General features: G+C 43.9%; 3 protein-coding genes across 7 annotated transcripts in view; 1 reads left to right on the plus strand and 2 right to left on the minus strand.

Annotated features, from left to right (window-relative positions):
• Positions 1 to 1,695, minus strand: part of TTC21A (tetratricopeptide repeat domain 21A) — a 32,342-nt gene extending 30,647 nt beyond the window's left edge. For 2 of the 4 annotated variants that reach the window (XM_077936710.1, XM_077936709.1), the window contains exons 1-2: positions 1,514 to 1,695; positions 167 to 296 (exon numbers count right to left, since the gene is read on the minus strand). In XM_077936710.1, coding sequence (XP_077792836.1) covers positions 167 to 296; positions 1,514 to 1,582 — 199 coding nt within the window. In that variant the 5' untranslated portion in view covers positions 1,583 to 1,695. Of the gene's footprint in view, positions 1 to 166; positions 297 to 1,363; positions 1,491 to 1,513 lie in introns of those variants that run through there. The other 2 variants (XM_028750641.2, XM_028750640.2) reach the window with 1 other exon arrangement.
• A 39-nt stretch (positions 1,696 to 1,734) lies between these two features.
• GORASP1 (golgi reassembly stacking protein 1) lies at positions 1,735 to 21,726 on the plus strand. Its single transcript, XM_028750500.2, has 9 exons — positions 1,735 to 1,901; positions 11,045 to 11,125; positions 12,968 to 13,171; positions 13,812 to 13,898; positions 15,321 to 15,451; positions 17,468 to 17,606; positions 18,028 to 18,163; positions 18,721 to 18,870; positions 20,276 to 21,726. Exons 1-9 carry the CDS (start codon positions 1,839 to 1,841, stop codon positions 20,545 to 20,547), a joined length of 1,263 nt encoding a protein of 420 aa, XP_028606333.2. The 5' UTR covers positions 1,735 to 1,838; the 3' UTR covers positions 20,548 to 21,726.
• Positions 20,853 to 26,724, minus strand: part of WDR48 (WD repeat domain 48) — a 34,021-nt gene continuing 28,149 nt past the window's right edge. For both annotated transcript variants that reach the window (XM_077936711.1, XM_028749890.2), the window contains one exon: positions 20,853 to 26,157. In XM_077936711.1, the coding sequence (XP_077792837.1) occupies positions 26,062 to 26,157 (96 nt within the window). In that variant the 3' untranslated portion in view covers positions 20,853 to 26,061. The remainder of the gene's footprint in view (positions 26,158 to 26,724) is intronic.

The following is a 26,724-nucleotide window of genomic DNA, read 5'->3' on the forward strand; positions in this document are numbered from 1 at the left end:
CGATATGCTCAGGTTTCATCTTTTTTAAGTTTTCAAGTTACCTCAGTATGCAGAATGCAATATGCATTAAAAAAAACAAAAACTCACTTAGCTCAATTAGGCTTTTACATTGCATTTTGTTTCTAGAAAGATATACTTTCAAAGTTTATTGATTTAAAGTATTTACCAAGAAGCAATGTTCCAAAACCCTTGAAAAACAACAGCACTGGATCATTAGCATGTTTTGCCAGTTCAATGTTTGTCACTTGAACAACATAGTTGAAGTATTTTTCTTGAGCATAGTATAGAATTTTAGCCTTGAGGGGGAGAGAAAGAGAAAATCATTGCTTGCTTGTTTATTATGCATTTCATAAAAATTATATACCAGTTTTGTAAAATTCCTCAAAGCAGTTTAGAAAAAGAATAAAACAATAATATTAGTAAACAATTAAAGCTTTCAAAAAATTAAAACCAGCAATAAACTTAAAAACACACCAGCATTCGAGATAGCTGGGCAGGCTTGCCCAAACAAATATGTTTAGTATGTGCTGAAGAGTGCAGTGACGGCACCTGCCCACTATCAATAGGCAGGGAGTTCCAACGTGTAGGTACAGCCACACCAAAATAATGATTTATTACAGATGTGGAATGAGTATTATGTGGCACCTGTAACAGTGCTAGTTCCCCAGACTGTAGTGGTTGAGAAGGCAAATATAAGGTGATCTCACAGGTTTCAAGTTATTAAGTATATTAATAGTCCTGACCCTGTAGAAAATTGACAACCAGTGCAGATCTCCGAGCACAAATGTTATATACTGGCAAGTTTTCACTCCTTTCAGCAATAGCAGTGCAACATTCTGCACTAACTGCAGCTTCTGGTTAATTTTTATTATTAATTGAACACACAGCCCTACACCCGGGGTTCTCATGGCTGGTTTCTGCTTGAATCCAAGGTTGTGGCTATGGGAGGAGCAAGACCTTTCTGTCGTAGGCTCAGGATGTATACGTGTGCCAATAAACGGTGTATCGTAAAGACACCGCAATCTCCGCTGCCCCACAGGCCAAGGAACCCAGACCCTGGGTAATCGCCTTGGACCGCTGGAATCTCGCCCCGCTCAGGTGGGGAGGCTCAGCACAATGGATACAGGGCAGCGCATGGTGTACGCAGTGCCCCCTCTCCGCTTTCTCTTCACAACAACCCTGTGAGGTAGGCAAGGCACAGCAAAGGAGGGGTCGGGGCGGGCGAAAGTCGGCGTGAGAGCCACTTGGTGAGCCGCCTACAGGAAAGGCAGGAGTTTAAACCTCCCACGAACGGGGGCCTGCCACCAGCCACAGCCAAGCCCTGAGGCGGGTTCTCTCCCTTTTGGGATGGGAAAGGGAGTACCAGGGCCTGAGGGTCTTCGTCAGCCATGGCCGCCGACAGCAACCGCCTGGGCAACGTTCGAAACGCCAACTGCCACAACGCCACGCGCCGCCTTCCCTTCTCAAGACGAACACCTAGAGCAGCCAACCGCCGCCCGGCGTGCGTGGTTACCTGCGGCCACGCCCCTTTCCGCTCCCCGTTGCTAAGCCGCCTCTCGCGCTCCCCCATCCTCCTCGTCATCTTTCTCGAGGCGCGAAGACCCCGCCTCCCCGTGGTTACTACTGGTAGCCTGTCCGCGCGGGCCGTCACGTGGAGGGCGACGGCCTCAGCCTATAGAGCGCGAGCGCGTCGGCTTGCTCTGTGGTCAGCTGCGTCCCTCCGCCAACCTCCTGCGCATGCTCAGTCGGCGCTGCAGCGTTGGAACTTGGCAGCGGCGGCTGAGGGAGGATGAGGATGGCGTCGCCGGGGTCTCCTCCGAGTTCCTGAGGTGGCCCTCATGGGGCTGGGCTCCAGCTCCGAAGTCCCCGACGGGGGCTCCGAGGGATATCACGTGCACGGGGTAAGGGCGAGCTCCCCGGACGCGGTCGCTGAAGCAGCTGGAGGAGGAAGGAAAGCGCAGCCCGGCTTATGTTCGTGACGGGGCGTCCGGCTTCCTCCTCCCAGTTGTTGTCATTCAGTATTACTGCCTTATCCCAGGGAGCTCGCAGGAGAGGCAGTGTGGTGTAGTGGTTAAGAGCGGTAGACTAGTACAGTGGGACCTCGGGTTACATAGGCTTCAGGTTACACACTCCGCTAACCCAGAAATAGTGCTTCAGGTTAAGAACTTTGCTTCAGGATGAGAACAGAAATCGTGCTCCGCGGTGACAGAAGGAGGCCCCATTAGCTAAAGTGGTGCTTCAGGTTAAGAACAGTTTCAGGTTAAGAATGGACCTCTGGAACGAATTAAGTATTTAACCAGAGGTACCACTGTAATCTGGTGAACCGGGTTCACTTCCCCGCTCCTCCACTTGCAGCTGCTGGGTGACCTTGGGCCAGTCGCACTTCTCTGAAGTCTCTCAGCCCCACTCACCTCACAGGGTGTTTGTTGTGGGGGAGGAAGGGAAAGGAGAATCTTAGCCGCTTTGAGACTCCTTCGGATAGTGATAAAGCGGGATATCAAATCCAAACTCCTCCTCCTCGTCTTCTTCTTCTGGACTCTCCTTCCTTGGGGGTTTTTAAGCAGAGGTTTGGATGGCCACCTGTCATGGATCCTTTTGCTGAGATTCCTGCATTGCAGGGGGTGGACTGGATGACCCTCGGGGTCCCTTTCAACTCTAAGATTACTGAGGGAGGTCCTGAACATAGCAGCAAATTCTTTAGAAACAGATTTGTGGCAGATATGTCCATCAATGGCTACCAGTCATGTTGGAGGCTATGGTCTGCTTCCATGGTCAGAGGTAGTACAGTGGTACCTCGGGTTACAGACGCTTCAGGTTACAGACTCCGCTAAGCCAGAAATAGTACCTTGGGTTAAGAACTTTGCTTCAGGATGAGAACAGAAATCGAATGATGGCACTGCGGCGGCAGCGGGAGGCCCCATTAGCTAAAGTAGTACCTCAAATTAAGAACAGTTTCAGGTTAAGAACGGACCTCCAGAACGAATTACGGTCTTAACCCGAGGTACCACTGTAATGCCTTTGAACAGCAGTTGCTGGGAACCACAGGAAGGGAGAGATGCTCTTGTGCTCAGGTCCTGCTCACAGATTTCCCATACGCATTTGGTTGGTTACCATGGAATAGGACGCTGGACTAGATGGGCCATTGGTCCTGATCCATCAGGGCTCTTCTTTATGTTCTTGAGAGCAGGTTGTGGATTCGGTATGAGATCTTGCGCAAATTTTGGGATCACCTTGGTGCCAGCTTTTAATGGAGTGCGTATGAATAGGTGTAATCTATGCTTAGAAAGCCTCTGAGAGCCAGTGTGGTGTAGTGGTTAAGAGCGGTAGACTAGTACAGTGGGACCTCGGGTTACATAGGCTTCAGGTTACACACTCCGCTAACCCAGAAATAGTGCTTCAGGTTAAGAACTTTGCTTCAGGATGAGAACAGAAATCGTGCTCCGCGGTGACAGAAGGAGGCCCCATTAGCTAAAGTGGTGCTTCAGGTTAAGAACAGTTTCAGGTTAAGAATGGACCTCTGGAACGAATTAAGTATTTAACCAGAGGTACCACTGTAATCTGGTGAACCGGGTTCACTTCCCCGCTCCTCCACTTGCAGCTGCTGGGTGACCTTGGGCCAGTCGCACTTCTCTGAAGTCTCTCAGCCCCACTCACCTCACAGGGTGTTTGTTGTGGGGGAGGAAGGGAAAGGAGAATCTTAGCCGCTTTGAGACTCCTTCGGATAGTGATAAAGCGGGATATCAAATCCAAACTCCTCCTCCTCGTCTTCTTCTTCTGGACTCTCCTTCCTTGGGGGTTTTTAAGCAGAGGTTTGGATGGCCACCTGTCATGGATCCTTTTGCTGAGATTCCTGCATTGCAGGGGGTGGACTGGATGACCCTCGGGGTCCCTTTCAACTCTAAGATTACTGAGGGAGGTCCTGAACATAGCAGCAAATTCTTTAGAAACAGATTTGTGGCAGATATGTCCATCAATGGCTACCAGTCATGTTGGAGGCTATGGTCTGCTTCCATGGTCAGAGGTAGTACAGTGGTACCTCGGGTTACAGACGCTTCAGGTTACAGACTCCGCTAAGCCAGAAATAGTACCTTGGGTTAAGAACTTTGCTTCAGGATGAGAACAGAAATCGCATGATGGCACTGCGGCGGCAGCGGGAGGCCCCATTAGCTAAAGTAGTACCTCAAATTAAGAACAGTTTCAGGTTAAGAACGGACCTCCAGAACGAATTACGGTCTTAACCCGAGGTACCACTGTAATGCCTTTGAACAGCAGTTGCTGGGAACCACAGGAAGGGAGAGATGCTCTTGTGCTCAGGTCCTGCTCACAGATTTCCCATACGCATTTGGTTGGTTACCATGGAATAGGACGCTGGACTAGATGGGCCATTGGTCCTGATCCATCAGGGCTCTTCTTTATGTTCTTGAGAGCAGGTTGTGGATTCGGTATGAGATCTTGCGCAAATTTTGGGATCACCTTGGTGCCAGCTTTTAATGGAGTGCGTATGAATAGGTGTAATCTATGCTTAGAAAGCCTCTGAGAGCCAGTGTGGTGTAGTGGTTAAGAGCGGTAGTCTTGTAATCTGGTGAACCAGGTTTGCTTCCCCACTCCTCCACATGCAGCTGCTGGGTGACCTTGAGCTAGTCACACTTCTCTGAAATCTCTCAGCCTCACTCACCTCACAGAGTGTTTGTTGTGGGGGAGGAAGGGAAAGGAGAATGTTAGCCGCTTTGAGACTCCTTTGGATAGTGATAAAGCGGGATATCAAATCCAAACTACTCTTCTTCTTCTTCTTCTGCTTCTGCTTCTGCTTCTTCTGCTTCTGCTTCTTCTGCTGCTGCTGCTTCTTCTCCGTTGGCAGTTTGTTACGGCCAGGTGGAACCTCCGCACACAGAGGCAGTCTATCTGAGCGCCAGCGTCATAAGCGGAATCCTGCTGGAAAAGACCCTCCGAGGCCCGTGGATTCCAGCATTCGACTCATAGCTGTCAATCTTCCCTTTTTTTGTGGGGAATTCCTTTATTTCAGAGCCACTTCCCACTGCTATCCCGGATTGTTATATATCCTGTAGACTGTCCTTGGGACAGGTGAGGCTGCTGATCCCTTATTTTCAAATCCGAAAGTTGACAGCTATGCTGCTGATCCCTTATTTTAGAGGCTGCTGATCCCTTATTTTCAAATCTGAAAGTTGACAGCTATGATTCGACTTCCCACAGTGGCCAACCAGATGCCCATAAGCGCAGGGCAGGTGGGCAGCACCCCTCTCCCACTGTTGCTTTCTTTCTTCCTTTCTTCCTTTTCCTTTTCCTTTTCCTTTCTGTGCTTACTAAGGTGGAGGCTTCACGTAGCCATTGTGGTTGGTAGCCATTGACAGATGAATCCTCTTGAGTGCTCCCCCCAATCCAATACCCCTGTAAAGTCATCAGCCATAGCTGTCTCTTGTAGTGGTGAAATCGTTTACTGATTTCCATTATTTATAGGCTGGCCTATAACATAAAAAAGGTCTCTGGCTCACTGGATAAAAGCAATGCAATAACTGCACTAAAAATACAATAAGTTCAACATTAAAACATTCCCCAATTAAGATGGCCATGCATTCCTTGAATTCCGTGTAAATTCCACACATGTTGTCTTGTATATGTGCTGCTGAAGCGAGCACCACACATGTCTTGTGTAAAAGAAATGTGTTCTTTTATCTCCAGAAATTGATGAATGTATCTTGAGTTGTGAGAAGTGTTAGAAACTGAGATATGAAAGCTAGGAGCTAAGTGGCACCTTAAACCTAGGTTATGGGCGCAACAACGGAATGCCGGTGCACTTTTTTTTTTAACTAGAATACAAATACAAAGCTGAAAATGAATGAGCTGCAGTTAAATTCTTATATTCATTTTTCACATGGTCTAGTCCTCATCTGACTGCAAAAAACAAATGCTTCCCCTGCCTCCCCCCCCCCCCTGCAATATTCTTAAGAGGGTCTCTTCTCCAGTCCTCAGAGAATGCCTGGAAGTGGGGAGGCAGAAAAAGGTCCTCCTTTCCTTCCACTCTGCAGTTTTAATCTGAAATCTTAGGCGCAGGACTGTGCCCATAGAGCTCAAAAACTGCTTGCTCTAATGAAATTCCTTATCGCAAAATGCACCCAGAACAATGGGAGTTTTGAACGCTGGTTGTGAGAGAGCAAAGCTAACTGTTAAACTTTCTCCACACCGTGCATGATTCATTTTCATCATAATGTCATCTTAATGCTGTGGTTTTGGATAATGGTGGGGCTGGATCAAAGGGAGCTTTGGTCGTATTCAAATGGACAGTTTTTCAGTTTAAATGAAAACCTCATCCATTTAAAAAGAAGTTATAAGATCCTTATTCATGAATGGAGGGGTTTACCAGTTCTCAATGGTTAACAGCTGTAAAAGTGAAATGAAACCTCCATGTTCACAAAGGCTGAGAACACACAGCAGGGGTATGCTTTTGCTTGTGGATGTCAGAGACATTTGACTGGCCTAGAATGCTACACCAGAGAAACCATATCAAGGCATCAGGGCTATAAAGCCCTGTCAAGGTGGTTCACATCATTTAACAAAATACAATGTTGTTGTTGTTTAGTCGTGTCCGACTCTTCATGACCCCATGGACCAGAGCACGCCAGGCACTCCTGTCTTCCACTGCCTCCCACAGTTTGGTCAGACTCATGTTTGTAGCTTCGAGAACACTATCCAACCAACTCATCCTCTGTCGTCCCCTTCTCCTTGTGTGATCTTTCCCAACATCAGGGTCTTTTCCAGGGAGTCTTCTCTTCTCATGAGGTGGCCAAAATATTGGAGCCTCAGCTTCAGGATCTGTCCTTCCAGTGAGCGCTCAGGGCTGATTTCCTTCAGAATGGATAGGTTTGATCTTCTTGCAGTCCGCGGGACTCTCAAGAGTGTCCTCCAGCACCATAATTCAAAAGCATCAATTGTTCGGCAATCAGCCTTCTTTATGGTCCAGCTCTCACTTCCATACATCACTACTGGGAAAACCATGGCTTTAACTATACGGACCTTACAAAATACAATACAAATTTCATATAAAAACCAGCAGTACAGTAGAATGAAAGGGCAGGGGGAATAATAACAGAAATCATGACATTGATTGGTTAAAAGCAGATGTAAACAGATAAGGTTTTCCAGAGCCTGTTATAAGACAATCATTGAGAGAACCAAGTACACTTCCCATGGGTAGGAATTCCATAATGATGGAGCTACCACTGAGAAGGCCCTCACTCTGGTACCCACAGACCTGATAGATTTTATCACCAGGTCTGCAAGCAAGGCCTCTGTGGTCAATCTTAAGGGCAGGGCAGGCTCATATGGGTGCAGATGGTCCGTCCAGCTGCTTAGTGCTTAAAAAGTAACAGCTAGTGAATCTGAAGCACACTTTACCAACCTGTGCAGTTGGTAATTCATGTTAATGTATATAAATTATTGTACTGGATTGGTCTCCCTTCCACCTGCTCAGTACTCCTGTCCTGTGAATGTTCTAGAATGGTATGCACTGTCTCTTCAAATACGTTCCTGTGGGAGAGTATGGTTAACAGGTCTAGCTTGGAATGAACTGTGGTGCACTCTGATTTGCCTGTTCCGTGCAGAAGTGATGAATTATGACTGCACAATGTTCTGCTGCATTCAATTTTATTTTTATTTTTCAGGGAGAGCTGTGTAAATAAGGTCTCTCCCCAGGGCTGTGCATATCCTGTTCAAAGTCTTGTGGAATCTGTTTTCTGTTGCAGAACATGGTACACTGAGAAGCTTTCAGTAATCCTTAAACCAGTTCTTACTTTTTTTGTTTGTGGAGGGAACCTTAAAAAATATGGGGCTCAGACACATATGGGGGAATAGGAAAATGCTTCCACTGGTTAAGGGATGAAGTGCTATTTCCTTGTCCAGCACTCTCACCCATAGTTATTTATTTTTGCCCTGTGACACTCCTTGGCACATAGCCTGACTATCCAGTTATGATGCTATTTCCTCTTCTGTTTGTGTGCAAAAATCTTTGGTTCCTTTGGAAACCAAGAGCTCTGGAGAAAAATAAACTGTTAAAAAATACTTCATGCACCCCGAGGTGGCTATCACCGATGGAGGCCAAGGCCAGAAAAAGGCCCAATATGGAGGCTTATTGGCCGAAGTATTGGGAAATAATTGAAAAAACTGGAGACAATTGGAAGCTGCAGAGCCAGGACAAATTAAAAAATAAGGTGCGAGACTGGTTACACTATGCTCAAATTCAAGAGGTTTTTAAAATGGATAAAAAAGTTGGGTTCCAAGTGGAGAAATCGAATTTGGAGACAGAATTGTTAGAACCAAAAACTAAGATATTATCAAGAATGTATAACTTGCTGCTTAAATGGAATACACAGGATGAGACAGTTAAATCTGCCATGATAAAATGGGCACAGGATGTTGGACATAACATTATGTTTGAAGACTGGGAAAGGTTATGGAACACCGGAATAAAATTCACGGCATGTACCGCCCTGAAAGAAAACATTATGAAAATGATATACCGGTGGTACATGACCCCAGTCAAGCTAGCTAAGATTTATCACCTGTCTGATAATAAATGTTGGAAATGTAAGGAGGCAGAAGGTACATTTTATCATCTCTGGTGGACCTGCCCAAAAGTGAAGGCTTTCTGGGAAATGATTTATAATGAATTGAAAAAGGTATTTAGGTATACCTTCCCTAAGAAACCAGAGGCTTTCCTGCTGGGCATGGTGGACCAGAAAGTGCTAAAGAAAGACAGAACATTGTTTATGTATGCTACAACAGCAGCAAGAATTCTCATCGCAAAGAACTGGAAGACACAAGATTTACCCACGCTGGAAGAATGGCAGACGCAGTTGATGGACTACATGGAATTAGCTGAAATGACCGGCAGAATCCGAGACTTGGAGGAAGAATCGGTTGAGGCGGACTGGAAAAAAATTTAAAGACTATTTGCAAAAATATTATAAGTTGTATGAATCCTAAGATAGTGCATGTTATTGGAAATGTTATGCTTTAGCAAATATGATTAAGTAAATGGTAAAATAAGTGATAAAAGAGAAAAGAAGACAAAGTGAATCAACCATATTATGTTTATTTTAAAGGTATCAAATTTGAGATATAATTTATTGAATAACGGTTACATAATAATTGAAAGTGGTAACAAGGTTTGAAATAAGGTAACAAATTGCTGATATTGTTATTGCAAAGAATGCAGATCTGGAAGGTGCGGGGAAGTACAATGTTTTCTTCTGTAAAAAAAATCAAAAAATTGTTTCTTGTATTTGATTTATTCTGTATGGTTTGGAATGTACAAAATTATGAAAAGAAACGCAATAAAAAATATTATAAAAAAATAAAATAAAAAATACTTCATGCAGATGTGCACTGCATAATTCTAACAGAATGTATATTCCCAAAGGAGCTAAGCCTTGCCCCTATGTTTTTTAAAAGTCTGCTGAAAACAATGTTGCTTCAGTGGCCATTCTTAAAGTAAAATCTCTAAATGTGGGTGTTTATTGTGGGATTAGTGCTCCTCATGCATGCAAGTTTTCCTTTTTGGTTTGCAGTATCCACACATGGTTGGTATCAAACTGCACAAAATACGCAGAGAAAATCTTGTATTAAAAAAACCCTTTGTTGCCAGCAAGCCAATTGGAATATCTCTCCACTGCTCATTTGCAATATTAAGTCCCTGTTTGGAAGCACTGTATGTCTTGCCTTCCAGCTGCTTTTACTATTTCAAAATGGTACATTCTGATGCTTCTCTTACCATTCACTATACCTTAAACAAAATTTGTAAGCCAGTTTGAATGAATGTTTAACATAGAAAAATGAGATATAAATACATATAATAGAATGGGTTGGGCCACATTAATTTCACATAGGCCTTATTAAAATCAATGTGATGGGTTGGTTGTGGCCTATTGGTTTTAATGAGAATTAAGTGCAACTAACTTATGTGCAACTGGATCCAGCCTCTGTAGTGCTTAGCTATGCTTGCAGTTTTTTCAGGTTCTTACACAGTCTTAGCAAATCACATTTGTACACGTTGCCATTCAGTAAACCTACCACAAACAGCTTCTGATTGTAGGTGAATAATCTTGAGAGCACAAGAACTACATTGTTTTATTGTTAAAGCTAAGCACGTCTTTCTACTTGACAGTTGGTGTCTTGCTGAGAAATTACTTGGGATCTCTTGTGTAAGCCAACACTGTGCTTCCTGTGGATGCAATATATATTGGTATTTCCTGGTTGCTGTTGGAAATAGGTGGACTGTGCATTTCTTTGTAATGTCTGCCCAGCCCATCTGTGCAACAAAAGACTTATATAGATAAAATTGAATTGTGAGGTAGACCAGTCCAGTGCTCCCAACTTGGCCTGTAGAGCTTGAAAGCATATCAAGCATGGAGGCAGCAGCAGATTGGTATTTCGCAGTTGGTGTTTTGTACACAGCTTATACCTGGTCTCCTCTTTGAAGGAAGAGCTTAAAAGTTTCTCCCTTTGACTCGCACTTCATAGTACTCTCTCTCTCTGCTGTGTACTTTGTCTTCCACGGGTTTCCTCTTTGATTGTTGTGAAACTGCATCTCTTAGATGCATGTGTTATTTTGGGAAGTGATGTAACTGAGTGGTGGAGCACCAGTTTCAATTCCCAACAGCTCCAGGTAGCACCGGGAGAGACTCCTGCCTGACACTCCATGGAGCCACAGACCATCAGTGTAGACAATACTGAGCTAGATGAACCACAAGTCTGCCTTTCAGAGTTCCTTTTGGCTTCTGTTTGGCTAGGGAGGAGAGGGGTTCTGAACAATACATCTATCCTGTTTGTTAGGATGGTTGGCTGTGGTATTTTCTTTTTGCTCTAGGCCAGTATAACCTCTCCCAAGTGCCGAAAGACAAGTCTCTTATTGTCAGCTCGTAAGCATGCTTGGTATGAATACTTTTTGCATTACATAATTTAGAAAACGTGTGCTTCCACTGACATTTTTTTCATTTAGTTCATCTATATGTAAAACTCTTCCATTTTTCAGGTTCAGGAAAACTCCCCTGCTCAGCAGGCTGGACTGGAGCCATTCTTTGATTTCATCCTCACAATAGGACACACCAGACTGGTAAGTAGCTAAACAAAGGTCACTGGGTTTTTTTTTAATGCTGAGCACTAGCAGGTAAGTATGTTGCTGGTGTGCTATAAATAAGTGCATCCCAAAGCATGACCTGAAGGTACATGAAGCTGCCACTTTCTGAAACTAAGTAGAGCTGCTCAGTGCTTGGATGACAGATTTCTGCCCCCCCCGCCCCCCCCCAAAATGATAGCATATATGTTGCCTTGAGCTCTGTGGTGGAAGAAAGTTGGTGCATAAGTGGAACTAATGAATTACCGTAATAAATGAAAACTAGGAGCCAGCAAGTAGAACTGCCGGATAGGCACAGACCCACTTGGGAGATATGGGCTATGGTTCTGCCCAGCTGCTCATGTTTCCCTTCTGAAAAACATAGAAGGACCGTACACTGTTGTAGGTTCATCTGCTTGGAAGTTTAGTCATAAGGGAGGCTGCCCCTATGCAGGGCTTGGTTGGTCATAGTACCCGTGACTCAGAATGGCAGAGCGTGAACTTGCAAGCAGGTTCTTCCCACTGATGGCCATGGAAGCATCTGAAATGGCTGGCTGTGAGTGTCCTGTATGAACAAAGGTTTCAGGTTTTTTACTAACTTGTGCTTCTGAGTTTGCATGAGATTAAGGGTGGTTCTGTGATTAGGTGTCTTTAAAAAAAAATCTGTTCAAATAGCAGAATTCCATCCTTTACATGTGTCTGTTTGTTTTGGAAATTCTGATCGTGGATGTAACGGACAGGCCATATTGGGGTCTGGAAAGGAGATTTCTCCCAATATCAGATATGCCCCAACTTCTCCTCTAGTAAATGGCTGGGTCCACTTGCTCAGGTTGGGATCTGTTTGTGCTGCAAACATCTCTTGTTCATCAGAGCTGGTGGGTGTGTTGCGCTGTGGAGGGAAGGGAAGGAGGGTGTTGACCTGTTATCACGTCACAAAACTAGTTTTCAGCACTTGTTCAAATATCACCCTGTAAATAATTAACATGTTTGAAGCTTCTTGGCCCACATATATTATGGCTACCAAATATACTTCGTTTCATTGGATAAAGGCATGGCAAATGGTGGTGTTTATTTTTTTGCACATTTCTTTTATGACCTAATCATGCTTGATTAGAAGCAACTCCTGTTTATTTCAGAGGGATTTGCTTTGAAATAAGTACCTCTATTGTTAAATGTCCTAAATGCTGCATGACTAAAAGCTCACAAATGGGACATAAAGGCCACAGCCCTCCTCCTGTTGTGATCCCCAGAACCTGGTATTCAGAGGTACTGGTAAATTGCCTTAGCTATATGGGACCTCTGTTTTCAGTTGGGGCTGTTCTTTTAAAAATAAACTTAACAGAATTTATTGCCTCAAGAAGTGCTGAATTTATTTTTATTGCTGTTCTCCTCCGGTGCATTCTCTTGGAAAAGCAGGCAGGAGATATGTTTAATGAATTAATAAAATAAATTCATCTTAAGTTAGTGGCCATAGCACATCTTGTGGCTGTCAGTTCCATAAGGTATTAGGAAATATCCACTTTATGGAAGGCAAGTTGATACTTCAGCCTCAATTTCTGCAACTGCTGGCCTGCCCCTCCACATAGCCTCTGTGAATCTTTAAACTAGTTTCAGCCCCGTTTAGGGAAGTTTTGAATGTTTGATGTTTTATAGTGATTTTGCTATTCTGCTGGGAGCCACCCAGTGTGGCTGGGGAAACGTATAAAATCATTTAAAAAATCATTAAAAAAACAAATTATAAATATATTTTGTTGTTGTTGGCGGTGGCGGCCTAGCAGTCTGTTGGCTACTGTTCAGAAGCAAACCTCTTATATTTCCTTTCCTTCCCTTCTTTTTTTTGAGAACAAAGAAGGGGACATCTTAAAAGATTTGCTGAAAGCCAATGTTGAGAAGGCTGTGAAACTGGAGGTGTACAACATTAAAACGACGAAAGTGCGTGAAGTGGAGGTGGTCCCCAGCAACATGTGGGGAGGGCAGGGGCTCCTGGGAGCCAGCGTGAGGTTCTGTAGCTTCCAAAGAGCCAATGAGCATGTGTGGCATGTGCTGGTAAGTAGGAAAAGATGGTTGTGCAGTTTTACTATACTTCCTTACTCTGTCACTTTGAATTTAGGGTTTGCTTGTTTTATCCCAAGAAAGAATCCTTCAGCAAAGAGTTTTGTGGCACCTTAAAGACTAACCAGTTTTATCGCAAAATATAGTGTTAGCCTTTAAGGTGCCACAAGACCCTTTGCTGCTTTTGCTGCAACAGACTAACATGGGAACCCCTCTGGTGAGCGGATTTTGAGATGGTCAGCTCTGGGCTTAATTTCTTCGTCTCCCTCCCCTTTCATGGTGATATTTTTTGAATAAAGGCATCGTTCATCAAACTTCCTCTCCTGCAGGGAAACATTTCCACATTGACTTGACTGCACATTTCAGAGCATTCTAGGGTGCACCAGATGGTGCCCATTTCCCCCCTCCCCAGGAAAAAGGGTTTTGCTAGCATGCACTCACCTCTGCCATGCTGGGTGGGTCTGGTAACAGTAGACAACTTTCCTGGAATTGGTCTTCTATTATCTTATCTCTTATTGAGGATGAGCTTGCAAGGGTTTCTGGGAACATTGTTTGCAAACAACTGGATATATGCTTTTCACTGCTTGATTTGTTGACTAGGCGTAGGTAACATAACTGATCAATGTCTCTCTAGGATGTGGAACCGGCTTCCCCAGCAGCGCTGGCTGGCCTGAAGCCGCACACTGATTATATTGTTGGATCGGATCAGATACTGCAGGAGGTAAAGTGAGTCATCAGTTGCACCATTGGCTGAATGGGGGGTGGGGCTAGACAGTTTTTAGTGATTGCTGCTGCAATCTCACAGCCACTTACCTGGGAGAAAGCCCCATTTAATTCAGTTTCAGAGTAGATTTGCCTATAATTGCACTATGATCATTGTAGCAAGTATTCCCCAGGCTTAAGCTATTCTACACATGCAGTCTCCTTCCCAGTCTTTGCTTTGGGACTAGATATAAATTTCTCTGTGCAAATTGTGTAGCTGTCTTTAAATATTCACCCACTCTTGTTCTCAAGGGCTGGGAAAACTGAATGCAGAAATAAAGAGAAGAAAAGTTGGATCCCTCTCTACAGATATTTCAGTTAAACCCAGGGTGGAGAATTGGCCCATCTCTGCATGCCATTTTGACAGATGGTTGGGGCTGGGAGGGCAGCAAGGGAAAAGAGGAGCCAAATCGAAAAAGCACTGAATTCAAGTTACAGATAGGTAGCCGTGTTGGTCTGCCATAGTCAAAACAAAACAAAATTCCTTCCAGTAGCACCTTAAAGACCAACTAAGTTAGTTCTTGGTATGAGCTTTCGTGTGCACACGAAAGCTCATACCAAGAACTAACTTAGTTGGTCTTTAAGGTGCTACTGGAAGGAATTTTTTTTTTGCACTGAATTCAAGTTAAGGTTGCAAAGGAAGAGTTCAGAGTTTGTTACCAATCCTCCCATGTGAATTTGGCTTTGTCTGTCTTTGCACTTGACGTCAGGTGACAGCATGGCTTGGCTGAAATGACCTGGCACACTGAATTAGGCCCTTGGGCTGGGGAGTTCTGCACTGCTGAGCTAAAGGTGTTTAGCACAGAGGATTGATGGCAGTAGCGGTGAGGTTTAAAACCAACAGTCCTATAAGGAGTTACATCCACTCCTGCCCAATACCATTTCATGGGTGATCTTTCTACTTTCCCCAAGCACCTGCTGCCCCCTCCTGCATTTGCACTTGCGGCGTCAAACCATCCTGCCCTACACAGCAGTAATGTTGGAACCTGTGGCCCTCTAGATGTTGAACTCCAACTACCATCAATCCTAACCTGCATGGTCAGTGGTCTGGGATGAGAATTGTAGTCCAGCAACATCCGAAGGGCCACAGATTCACCATTCTGGCTTTAACTGCTTCATATCTTGTCCTCTGTTCTGCCCTGTCCATAGCACATGGAAGTTTGGCAGATGAATGCAATGACCTGTTTCCTGCTGCTTTGTACTTTGGCAGCTACCTATAGGACACCTTGTGAGGAGGATAACCAAAGAACATACTGCTAATTCTAGCTAGTCATTCTTTGTCCTACACAGCAACAGGACATCTGAAAATCATGTAATGGCAGGTAGGGAGAGGTTCTAGAGTGCAGCTGTTGGGTTGATGACAGTCTTCTTTTTCTCTCAGTCTGAAGATTTTTTCTCATTGATTGAAACCCATGAGGGGAAGCCGTTGAAACTGATGGTCTATAACACAGAAGCTGATTCCTGTCGAGAGGTTTTTGTAACCCCCAATGGAGCCTGGGGTGGAGAAGGAAGGTATGGATTTCTGAGTGACAGGATAGTCTGTAAATGAGGTCAAGGCTTACTTATCACAGTATGCTTTCCTGTACATTGCTGTGAAGATGTTTAGCCCCATGGGATCCACAGTGTGGGAGAATTATGCACTCTAGAAAGCCATCACAGTTCCTGTGTTTCGTGTTATCCCTGTTGAACACTTGCCTTGGCACCAGCACAACACAGAAGCAGCAGTTCTCACCCAGGGGTTTACCTTCTTTGCATTTTAATGCAATGTAAAAGACAGATGAGGATCCAAGGTGTGTGTTGATTGATGTGTCAGGGATGGAGCAGAGGAAGGGTAGAATCATAGAGTTGGAATAGATCACAAGGGCCATCGAGTCCAACCCCCTGCCAAGCAGGAAACACCATCAGAGCACTCCTGACATATGGCTGTCAAGCCTCTGCTTAAAGACCTCCAAAGAAGGAGACTCCACCACACTCCTTGGCAGCAAATTCCACTGTCGAACAGCTCTTACTGTCAGGAAGTTCTTCCTAATGTTTAGGTGGAATCTTCTTTCTTGTAGTTTGGATCCATTGCTCCGTGTCCGCTTCTCTGGAGCAGCAGAAAACAACCTTTCTCCCTCCTCTATATGACATCCTTTTATATATTTGAACATGGCTATCATATCACCCCTTAACCTCCTCTTCTCCAGGCTAAACATGCCCAGCTCCCTTAGCCGTTCCTCATAAGGCATCGTTTCCAGGCAGGCAGCCTAGAAACAAAATCTGAGGTGGTGGTGGTGCTTCGATAAGAGGTGGGGTGGCAGTTCAGAAATAGACCAGTGATAAAGGTGTGCAACCGAGGGGCCATATTTTCTCTACTGGTCTTGGCAACTGCACCCAGCCCCTGATCCTAGCTGCCATATTTCCTTATGGACCTTTGCATGTGGTTCAGGTGTGAGCTAATTCACATTGATACTGAGCCTCAAGCAGTGTGGAGGGACCTTTTGTGAAATACAGGTGTTTATGAACTAGGTGGGGGAAGCTGCCCCTAATAGTCCCCCACCCACCCCAGTCCCTGCTTCTGAGCTAAGAGCCAAGAGGAAGTGTGCAAGTGCTGGATTTTGGAGTTTCTACCCCCTTGCCAACCTGTATTTTCCTGCAAGTTTAGGGCAGACTGTCTCCTTTTCCTATCCTGTTGCCATTCAGGCTTCAGTAAGTAGGTGAATTGATTCATGAATATGTATTTTAGTCCTCTGTGAATGACCAAGGGGCAGCCTGACCCTTTATAAACAATTCCAATTTACTCAGCTTTCATTTCCTAGGTTACTGCAGTACACAAGCTGAGGGAAGTTTGTCATCCCAAAAGGGAGTTGGGGAAATCTGGCAGTAATTTTAACACTTGATTCCAGTTTCCCAAGGTAAACAGCACCTTTATTGGTTACGTGCCACTCATTCTATTGGTTAGACAGAGCCACCTGTCAATCAGAACACACTGGGTCAAGAGTCTTTAAAACTGGAATGTTGCCAGCATTCCGTTGCCCCTCTGACCACCCACAATGCTATGCTCCCTGGGAAGAGTCCTTTTTGTAAGTTGCTGCATTAGGATAAAGAGACTTGAAATGTTTCTTTCGTGCAGCATTCTGCCTTTTCCCTTTTGACACCCTAAAACCTTAACAAAAAATTCTCTTGAAAGTGGCTGCTGAGGTCTGGTGTGACTGCTTACCAGACATAGTGCCTCCCCGCAATGCCTAGGTCTCTTTGGTGCCATGGTATTTATTTGTGCTGAGGGAAAAGTGGAGGAAAGCAAGCTGCCCTGCTTCCTGGGGGGTGAGTGCAGACTGGAAGCTTCATAACTAATATACATCACTTATAGCCTTAAGACTTGTCTCTGCCCCAAAGTTAGAGGGGCCAAGGAGGGCTGCACACTCCAGTTTAGAGAGATAGACTTCTACTTGTGATCTGAGTCAAATGGGCTTCTGTCAGTTACTTTGAAAACAAAATTTTTAAGGGTGCAAGCTTGTTTCTTTTTCTTTTCTTTACCTTCTTGTGCAGTTTAGGGTGCGGCATTGGATATGGCTATTTGCACAGAATTCCAACACAGCCTTCTATACCAAAGAAAAAGGCAGAAGCTGGTCCTCCTTTGCCCTTGGGAGACACACCTCCTGAACCACCAACCAATGGCTATACAGAGGTAGGCATTTCACAGTGAAAGATGACTGCAGTGCTTGTGGGTGCTGCTATTTTTAATATGCGAAGGGCAGGGTGCAGCTGCTGTAATACTCCCAGGAGTTATGGGCAGCTCACATACCGTCTCTCCACCTACTCACTTTTGTTCCTTCCTCCAGAAGGCCATGACGTGTCCCACTTACCTGCCTGGAAGCTAGGTTACATTCTTCTTGAGCATCTGTGGACATAATTGTGTAGGGTTTGCTGGGCTGATTGGCTTGCATTGCACTTCTGGATCAGAGGGAAAAGCAGCCTTTCCCCCTTAGAAACTCTGTGTCTAATGAGGTTATGTCATCTGCCCACTTTGTAGTTGCTTTGCTTAGTGATAATGAATGTGTTCCTTATTCTAAAGCATGCAACTCTTTCTGTTTTATAAATTATTTCAGGCTCCTCTGTTAGCACCAAACTCCCAAAGCGAAGAACCTGCAAGCTTAGAGTACAGCACAGATCAAAGTGTAAATATGTATTCAGTAGAAAATTCTCTTCAGCCTCCTCCTCCTGTGCAGAGAGTCATGGATCCAGGTAATCTGTTCACCTGTTGACCTTTAGAGCATAAAAGTTGGGTGACTGGTTTTTATATGCAGGTTCATATGGGCAGAAATTCTGCAATGAAGAAGAGCTGTGTTGACTATGAATTTGCAGAATGTAGTCTGCTTATGGGGAGAGGAACAATGTAGGGCACTGATGGGGAATACTAACTCGACCGTGGTGCTGTCCAATTCCTGCAGTGGCAGGATCCTTCAGAATCTCACCTACCACCCCATGAATCATACGCCTACGAACAGAGATGGGTGTGGGGGGTTAGGAATACCTTTGCCAAGGCACTTGTCAAAGTAAGAATGACTGCATGCCGTAATTCCAGATGGGTCAGATAACACCTTCCACTGATTTCAGCATATTTGTATCAGGCTGTTCATGGCTAACAGAGGGGTAAGCAGAAGTCTCTTGATGGCATTCGCATTCTAAGTTACAAGTCATTTTGGTGGTAGCTAGGAACAGGAAAGAAATTTCACCTTTAAACAATTTATTTCTCTTGTAAATTATTGGCTGTACTTTTCTCTCCTCCCATTGCTTTCCAGGTTTTATAGATATGTCTGGAGCTTCTTTTCCTGAATTAATTGACTTAGTGAAAACAGTCAAGGTGCCTTCCTCTACTTCTTTCAACTTGCCAGACACTGTTGCAGCAACTGATAGCTTGGTATCTAACAACGGAATTGATTCACACTTTGGTAAGCAAGCACTTTGGTAATTCAAACACAAACATCATTAACTGTAAACGTTTGTGTTTAAATTAAACACAAAAGATTGCAGCATTTACTACAGTCATACCTCTGGTTGCAAACGTAATCCATGCAGGAGGCACGTTCGCAACCCGCAGCGTTCACAGCCTGAAGTGCTGTGTCTGCGCACGTGCGTGACGTGATTCAGCACTTCTGCGCATGATGTCATTTTGTGCTTCTGTGAATGTGCCAAAACCTGGAAGTAACCCGTTCTGGTACTTCCGGGTTTTGTGCGGTCCGCAACCTGAAAACACGCAACCCGCAGCGTTTGCAACCCGAGGTATGACTCTACATGGGTCTTAGTAAAACTTGGCAATTTTTAGTCTTCTTTTTGCTCAGATATGAAAGTTTGAAGTGTTTATAATGAGAAAGTAAAGTTAAGTAAGAAATATGCAAATCCACAACCAACATATTGATTGTGTGATCAGCTTTAATACCTCCTTACTAAATTCTGGTTACTGACAACAATTTTTTACAAAAATAAAGAATCTTCTGGCATCATAAAGGCTAAGGATCTGGCTCCGGCCTGGTGGAACGCTCTGCCTCATGAGACCAGGGCCCTGCAGGATCTGATTTCTTTCCGCAGGGCCTGTAAGACAGAGTTGTTCCGCCTGGCCTTTGGCTTGGAGCCAATTTGATTCCCTCCCTCCCTTTCTTTTTTCTTTTCCTTCTCCTCCTGCAATGAGGCTACATTTTAATATTTTAATGTTCCATTATTTTAATGTTGTATTTTATTTTTGTTTTTAAGTTGTAATCATTCTTCTTGTAAGCCACTCTGAGCCCGGCCTTGGTATAAATAAATAAATAATAATAATAATAATAATTATTATTATTATTATTATTATTATTATTATTATTATTATTATTAGGACAATATGAAATATTAGTGTATTCAGGGTAGCCCTGTTGAAACCAATGTTAGAATTAGAGAAGAAAAAAGGGTGCCTCTGAGCCTAGGGATTTGTTTTCAGTGCCAGGATCTAACTGAGCTGAGTATTGTTTCATGCAAAAGTGCACTTCTGGTTCCTTTCTTCATTCCAGCAGACTAATTTAGCTGAGAAAATTATTGTTATAGTTAAAAAACTTGCTCATCTACTGCAAGTCACAGAGCAATCTACCGGAATCTGATCCGCCGTCCTATTTTAAATAAGCTAGTTAAAATCTGATGTGTTTGTTGGGCAAGCATGGAAGAAGACACAATTGCTCATAATTTAGCAGAGTTAATTCTAGAGAGTACATGGTAGCTTAGTTACTGATTTCATGTTGCTTTCTTCAGTCACCTGCAGGGGCTTCATGTTTTGAGAATTACAGGCATTGTTTTTTCTGTAATTAGATTTTGACTTCTGCTTTTCAGACCAGGCCTCTATTCCAGTTTCAGAAGATTCATTATCTTATGCAGAGGGCTCAAGTCCTCAGCCAGAGGTGGATGCAGCGCCTTCAGTTTCTGTTTTGCCATCCCTTCCTGTGGATATCTCTGTAAATGCAACATCTAAAGCTGATGGTGGTGCTCAAGAAACACTTCTGCTTTTAGATGGGACTGAGAGCCCGCAAATGACCAAAGCTTTACAACCTGACAGTGAAGATGAAAAGGCCAAGGAATTGACAGAAGAAACTGCACAGATCTAGTGCTAAAAGTGACAGCACTTGCTATCAGCTGTAAGGACACTGGTACCAGACAATAAGGCTTTTGATACCCAGTGATATCCATTGTGTTGCTATATTACAGTAATACTGCAAGAATTCAAGCTGTTTCCAGTGATCTTGAGCCAGCCTTTCATTGTCTGATAGGTTTCGACATCTACAACTACTGCTCAGCAATAACACTGATAATTTGACTTGGAATAAGTTCTTTAAAAATGCTGTTTTGTGTGAAGAGTTTGCTGTCTGCCCAAAAGCTAATAGCAAGACTTTTAGTGGTTTTTTTTTAAAAAAAATGCACCTAGCAAGCACACAGTGGCTTGATTTTAGCAGAACCTTTTAGCCCTCTTTCTAGGTTCAATTTTAATTGTGACAACTGTTCACCTTGATTTTATATGTCAAAAAAATTAATGTTTAAAATTCCCAAATGACTCTTTACAATTTGACTCTCTCTGGGCACCCATGTAGAAGAGGCTAATGTGTTTTCAACTTCCAAGGCTGCAATCCAGGTTACAGTGCTTCCTTGCAGAAGAGCTGCTACAGTACTCTTTAACTCCATCTCTGGCACATGCAGGTGGGATGGCATAGCACCCACAATCCTCCTCCTCTAGTCAATGCCACATTAAAGTTATATCTGGGAGACAGGGAGGTGCATGCAGACCTCTTGAATATACACATGCCAAAGAGGTAGGAAATGAACCCAAACAGCTACTTCATTCTCCCCTTGGATACCTTACTTGTTAGAAATCTCTCTTGAAAGAATAGTTTCAAGGCGAACGTAAGCAACTTATAGTTTTATACTTGGGGTTAGATGTGGCTGAAATATTTCTTCTGAGCCTCTGCAAATTAAAGGTGACGATTCTAAACATGCATGCATGGTAAAATAATTGAATTTCAATTTTTCTTTTCAAATTAAGTGTGTTCTAATGACAGGTATGTGTTGACTTGAGCAAAGAAGCTAATATCATGTAGGATTGTACCCGATGGCGAGACCGTTGCTTTTTAGGGAGGCTGATTCCTCTCCTGAGCTCTGAACACGGCTTTATTCAACATGAATAACAGATGTTCTATATCACACTAGCTGTGTTGAATGGTATATTTCAAAATGGTTTTTGATTCTCTGCTTCTGTTTGTTGAAGATTAAAAATAAACCATTTTTGGAAAATACTTGTTAAAAGTACTCCCTGCAGAAGTGAAGTTGCCGTTTTGGACCTGCTTATTATTCACTAGCTCCCAGAATAATGTGCAATCCAAACTCTCGATCTGCCACAATAGGTGTCTTGATGTAGCTCAGCCAGAGCAAGTCCCCCACCCACTGTAACCTAAGTTGGTGCAAAGTCATCGCCCCCCAAGGGAAATGACCAGGGCAAGGAGATACATCTATGCCAAACCCTTTTCAGGTCAGTCTCGTGACCTAGGGCCCAAACTCCCACCCACACTCATCAGCCAGCAGTAGCACCTTCCAAAGTGTTCTATTCAGAGTTTGGATAGGAATAAGAACTCCTTAGAGCCAGGATTATCTTGTACACATTATATTTCATGGTTTCAGAACTCGGAGAACTAGGCAAAGATTTTATACACACACACACACACACACACACACACACACACACACAGAGGTACCTCAGTTTACACACGCTTCGGGTTACATACGCTTCAGGTTACAGACTCCGCTAACCCAGAAATAGTGCTTCAGATTAAGAACTTTGCTTCAGGATGAGAACAGAAACTGTGCTCCAGCAGCGCGGCGGCAGCAGGAGGCCCCATTAGCAAAAGTGGTGCTTCAGGTTAAGAACAGTTTCAGGTTAAGAACGGACTTCCGGGTTAAGCACTTAACCCGAGGTACCACTGTGTGTGTGTGTGTGTGTGTGTGTGTGTGTGTGTGTGTGTATGTGTATGTGTGTGTGTATTTAAAAACAACACCTGAGAACAAGAAGCAAACATTGGTACTTAATGCAATAAGTTCCTTCCCTGTAGAGAAGAAGGGGATCCTGTGTGGGTTTGTCAATGCTCACCTCTCGACGGGCAGGCAGTCAAAATTTTGAGCAGGTACGTATACCTGGTGGGCAAGGGTACATCCTTTGCCAGTTCAATTTGTGCTTAAGCAAGTAACTGAATAGTCAAAAATAAGCGATGGAAGAGGAAGAGGAAAAAACAACTTGTAGCCACTCTGTGCCAGCAAATCCCTGGGGCCAAGTCCCAAGAGGCCCTAATGGTTGCTGTATAAGGGTAGCACAGATGGAGAACGAGAAGAAACCCTGGTATGGGCTTAGGAGAAGGGGAGGGGAGGTTGATCCTCAAATCTATGTATCCAATAGCCTTCCCCCACCAACTGTCACTTGGGAGGTGTCGGGTCCAGAACGCTGTCGAGGCAGCTGTGCTCCTGGTGAAATGGGATGTGATGCCCAAAAGAGCCACCCACCCAGGGGGCCCTGGCAAAGAGTGACCTGCAGTAGAACTGCTGAGGGGGTTGCCCTGCCCACCAGGCATACCCCTTGAAAGTTTGACTTCCTGCCAGTGGAGAGCTGGGCACTGACAACCCACACAGGATCCTCTTCCTCCACTATTGAAGAACCAGAAAAAAAATTAAATAGATAGTCCCAGTTGTTGAGTTTAGTATTTGTCAACACAGACAAGCAGCAGCTCTCCTGAGATTGTTAGGTCTTTCCCAATCTATGTAGAGATGCCAGAGACTGGACCTGGGACCTTCTGCCTGCATAGCTAGTGCTCAAACACAACCAAAAAAAGCAGCACAGAGACCAACTTTGTAGCCTGACTTGAGGACTAAGCAGAAATACAGTGGTTCCTCGCAAGACGAATGCCTCGCAAGACAAAAAACTCGCTAGACGAAAGGGTTTTTTGTTTTTTGAGCTGCTTCGCAAGACGATTTTCCCTATGGGCTTGCTTCGCAAGACGGAAACGTCTTGCAAGTTTGTTTCCTTTTTCTTAACACCGTTAATACAGTTGCGACTTGACTTCGAGGAGCAACTCATAGAACACGGTGTGGTAGCCTTTTTTTGAGGTTTTTAAAGACTTTGGTATTTTTGAAGCTTTCCCAAAACTTTCCCGACACCGTGCTTCGCAAGACGAAAAAAATCGCAAGGCGACAAAACTCGCGGAACGAATTAATTTCGTCTTGCGAGGCACCACTGTACTCTTAATATACATACATATCTGACACTGTGGTGCAGTTGATAGGGCGAGTGTGCAAAAGATCCACAGTTCTGTGCGCTAATTTTGGTTTCAGGAACTTTGAAGAGCTTTCTGGCAAGACCTGGCCAAGGAATTTATGATCACATATTTAAAACAAAAATGACCAAAGCTGCTTAGGAATGTTAGCTAAAGATTTTTATTATTATTTCTATACAATTGCTCAATACATGTTCATCCTTTTGGCATTACAGGCCCTCTGTCAACCTTTCCTGAAACTACAGTGCTGGGATTGTAGAAAATAAAAAGTTTAGAATCTTGGCTGATTTTTTAAAAACACACACAAAAGGGAGAGGAAGAGGGGAGAGTTAAAGTTAACTTTCAATGAAGACATGGAGAGCACAAAATTTAAAATTAGGTCGATAAGAACAAAGCCCCTCTCCAATATTAATCAATTCAGGACAAATTTACAGTTGTTTAACCAATGAATTTACCAACTTCACTAAAGTGTGCAGTGTAGCACAGATGTGGCAAACTAGATTGCTGTACACACAAATGGGATTTACAAATGGAAAATGATGTCAAGGTGGGAAAGGCGCATGCAAGCTTAATTTCTAACCAGATCTTGTTTAGAGCAGTGCTTCGTGTCATCTGGAGCACAAGCGACAATGGTTTAGGGACAACCCAAAGCTCATCTTTCTGTAACATGGCAGCTGCTTTGACAATCTGATGTGTATAAAAGCAAGTGCTCCATGGGGTACTCAACCACCCCTAGACAAAAACTAAGAGGGAAATATCCAAAAGGTGCTGTAATGCTGCATTTTGTCTTTCTACCACAGTTGGGGTGGGGGAAGGACACATAATCCTCAAAACACCCATAAAAGGCAGTCAAATGACCCGTAAGTATCAGACTCTGGATATTTTCCACTTGGTTGGTGCAACATTCATTTGTGGATAATTACCAGATGACATGGGAAGTATTAAAAGCATGCCACCGCCCTGCATGTTGCTCAATTTTAAGCAGCTCCCATGCTGCAAAAAAAGTGCTGGCATTAGGGCTTACCAGTTGTCTTTCAACAGCGAAGCAAAACCAAGATGTTTTGCAGGCTATAGCTTACATCTAGCTGCCACCGTTAAGGAAGAGAGGAGTGCTCATCTAGCAGGCAGGGACCTAACTTTACTATACTGCCTCTTTTAAAAAGGCACTTGTGCTTCTGTTTCAAATAAAAACCACTTTGCAATATTTTGTTATCGGGATGTTTCTTTTCCAGTTGAACTTTGAATTCAAACTCAGCTTTTCTTGCCCAGAAGATCGAAGTGTTCCCCTGCTCCCGCTTACAATAAGTTAGATTCTACAAGAGTATGAGAATATGAAAAAGCTGTAAAATGTATTTTTTTCTTTTTAAGAAATGGTTGAAAAGAAAAGCTAAGCTGTATACAGTTTGCAACATCAACAAAAACATCCAAAAAAATGCATATAAAAACCATAGGAGGAAAATCTGCAACTCCTTTTTTCCCCATCATGACTATTACGACAAGTTTCTAGAATGCGCCACGATGTTAAAACGTAGAGCACAATTGCTTGGAATTGTGATCAATGAGCCACCTTAGGGGGGAAAACGGAACTACAGAAGTTACATTTTTAAAACTCTAGTTAAAGGGCTTGAAATATTCCATTATGATGCACTGCACCATTGTACTGACCCTATTATCACACAATCTACTGATTTTTGCTCCGATCACAGCTGAAAGACAATCAACAAGCTTCAAAGGATTTAACCCTTTTGGCTCACGTCACAGAGAATGTTCCTCTCAACTGTACAATAGAGTTTTCTTCTCTAAGAAATCTGTCTCGAGAAGTGGCCAAAATTGACTCTTCATGAAAAAAGTATGCACTGTTTACATGGAATGTATTAACAAAGTACAGCACATGCAGTTTTTTACACGGTGAACGAGTTTAGCAACAGGGCTGAGAAACCTTTTTCACAACAAGCTTGAGCGGATGGCGGTATGATAAAACCTTGGAAATGAAAACCGAAATAAGAACCCCCCACAGACAGCTGCACGGGATCACCTGGTCGCTGTACACCTCACAAAACAGGAACCACGCAAGGGCTTCTCATGCCACTCCCACTTGTACCTTGGTAAGGGCAGGCTTTAGTTTTAGGTCATAGAGATTTGTCTATATTACAGATTTATTAGTCACTTCAATTCAAGTAGATTCTGTCCACACTGAGGCATTAGAAGTGTCAGATCTACCTTAGGGTTTCAGTCAGCTTCTAGAGCGCTACAGCTGGAACCAGGACAGGAAGCTCAAGTAAGTTAAGAAACCGGTTGGGCCTGCCACTTGGCTCACGTCGACTTCTGGCGGTAGTGGAGAGTCAAGTCGCCACCACTCTTCCATATGAAGTGTTTGACGGTTCGAAGGTCCATATTTGGATCCAATACCTGTTCACACAAAACCAATTGGGTTTTTCCATCAGACTCTCATCCCTCTTAATTTTTTATTCCCTGGCACATATAGACATCCATTCTCTTCCTCCCTCCCCCGCCTCCTTAAGCATCTCTCAGATGGTACACCTGTGTGTACCTAGGTATACAGGCACAGGCCTCAGGATAGCTCAGATGATTTGAGTGGTGCTGATAACACCAAGGTTGCAGGTTTGATCTCCATAAGGGACAGCTGCAAATTCTTGCCTTGCAGGGGGTTTGACTAGGTGATAGGCTCCCTTCCAGCTCTGTGATTCTATATCCCACCATCTGTTATGAAAAAAGCAATATCCACGTGTCTCCCCTCTCAAGCATGCGTCTTTTATTTCTCTGTCAGCCATTAGAAGGCTTGTGCTACGACTGCAGCCCAAATTTTGGCCACAGAAGCTCATTTTATGCACCAGAAGCCCCCAAATTCAGCAATCACCCAGGTACAAGGGCTGTTGGGGCTTTGCAAAAGCAGCAACATCATCTTCCTTATGACAGGTTTTTCCTGTTCAGGCTGCCTATTTTGGCTACATTACA

This window comes from Podarcis muralis, chromosome 12 (assembly GCF_964188315.1).
Source record: "Podarcis muralis chromosome 12, rPodMur119.hap1.1, whole genome shotgun sequence".
Classification (NCBI taxonomy): Eukaryota; Metazoa; Chordata; class Lepidosauria; order Squamata; family Lacertidae; genus Podarcis; species Podarcis muralis.

Coding starts and splice junctions, on each gene's coding strand:
- GORASP1 (XM_028750500.2), top strand. CDS start 1,839: ATGGGGCTGGGCTCCAGCTCCGAAGTCCCCGACGGGGGCTCCGAGGGA. Junction 1,902..11,044: donor AGGGATATCACGTGCACGGG/GTAAGGGCGAGC, acceptor TCCATTTTTCAG/GTTCAGGAAAACTCCCCTGC. Junction 17,607..18,027: donor CAACCAATGGCTATACAGAG/GTAGGCATTTCA, acceptor AAATTATTTCAG/GCTCCTCTGTTAGCACCAAA.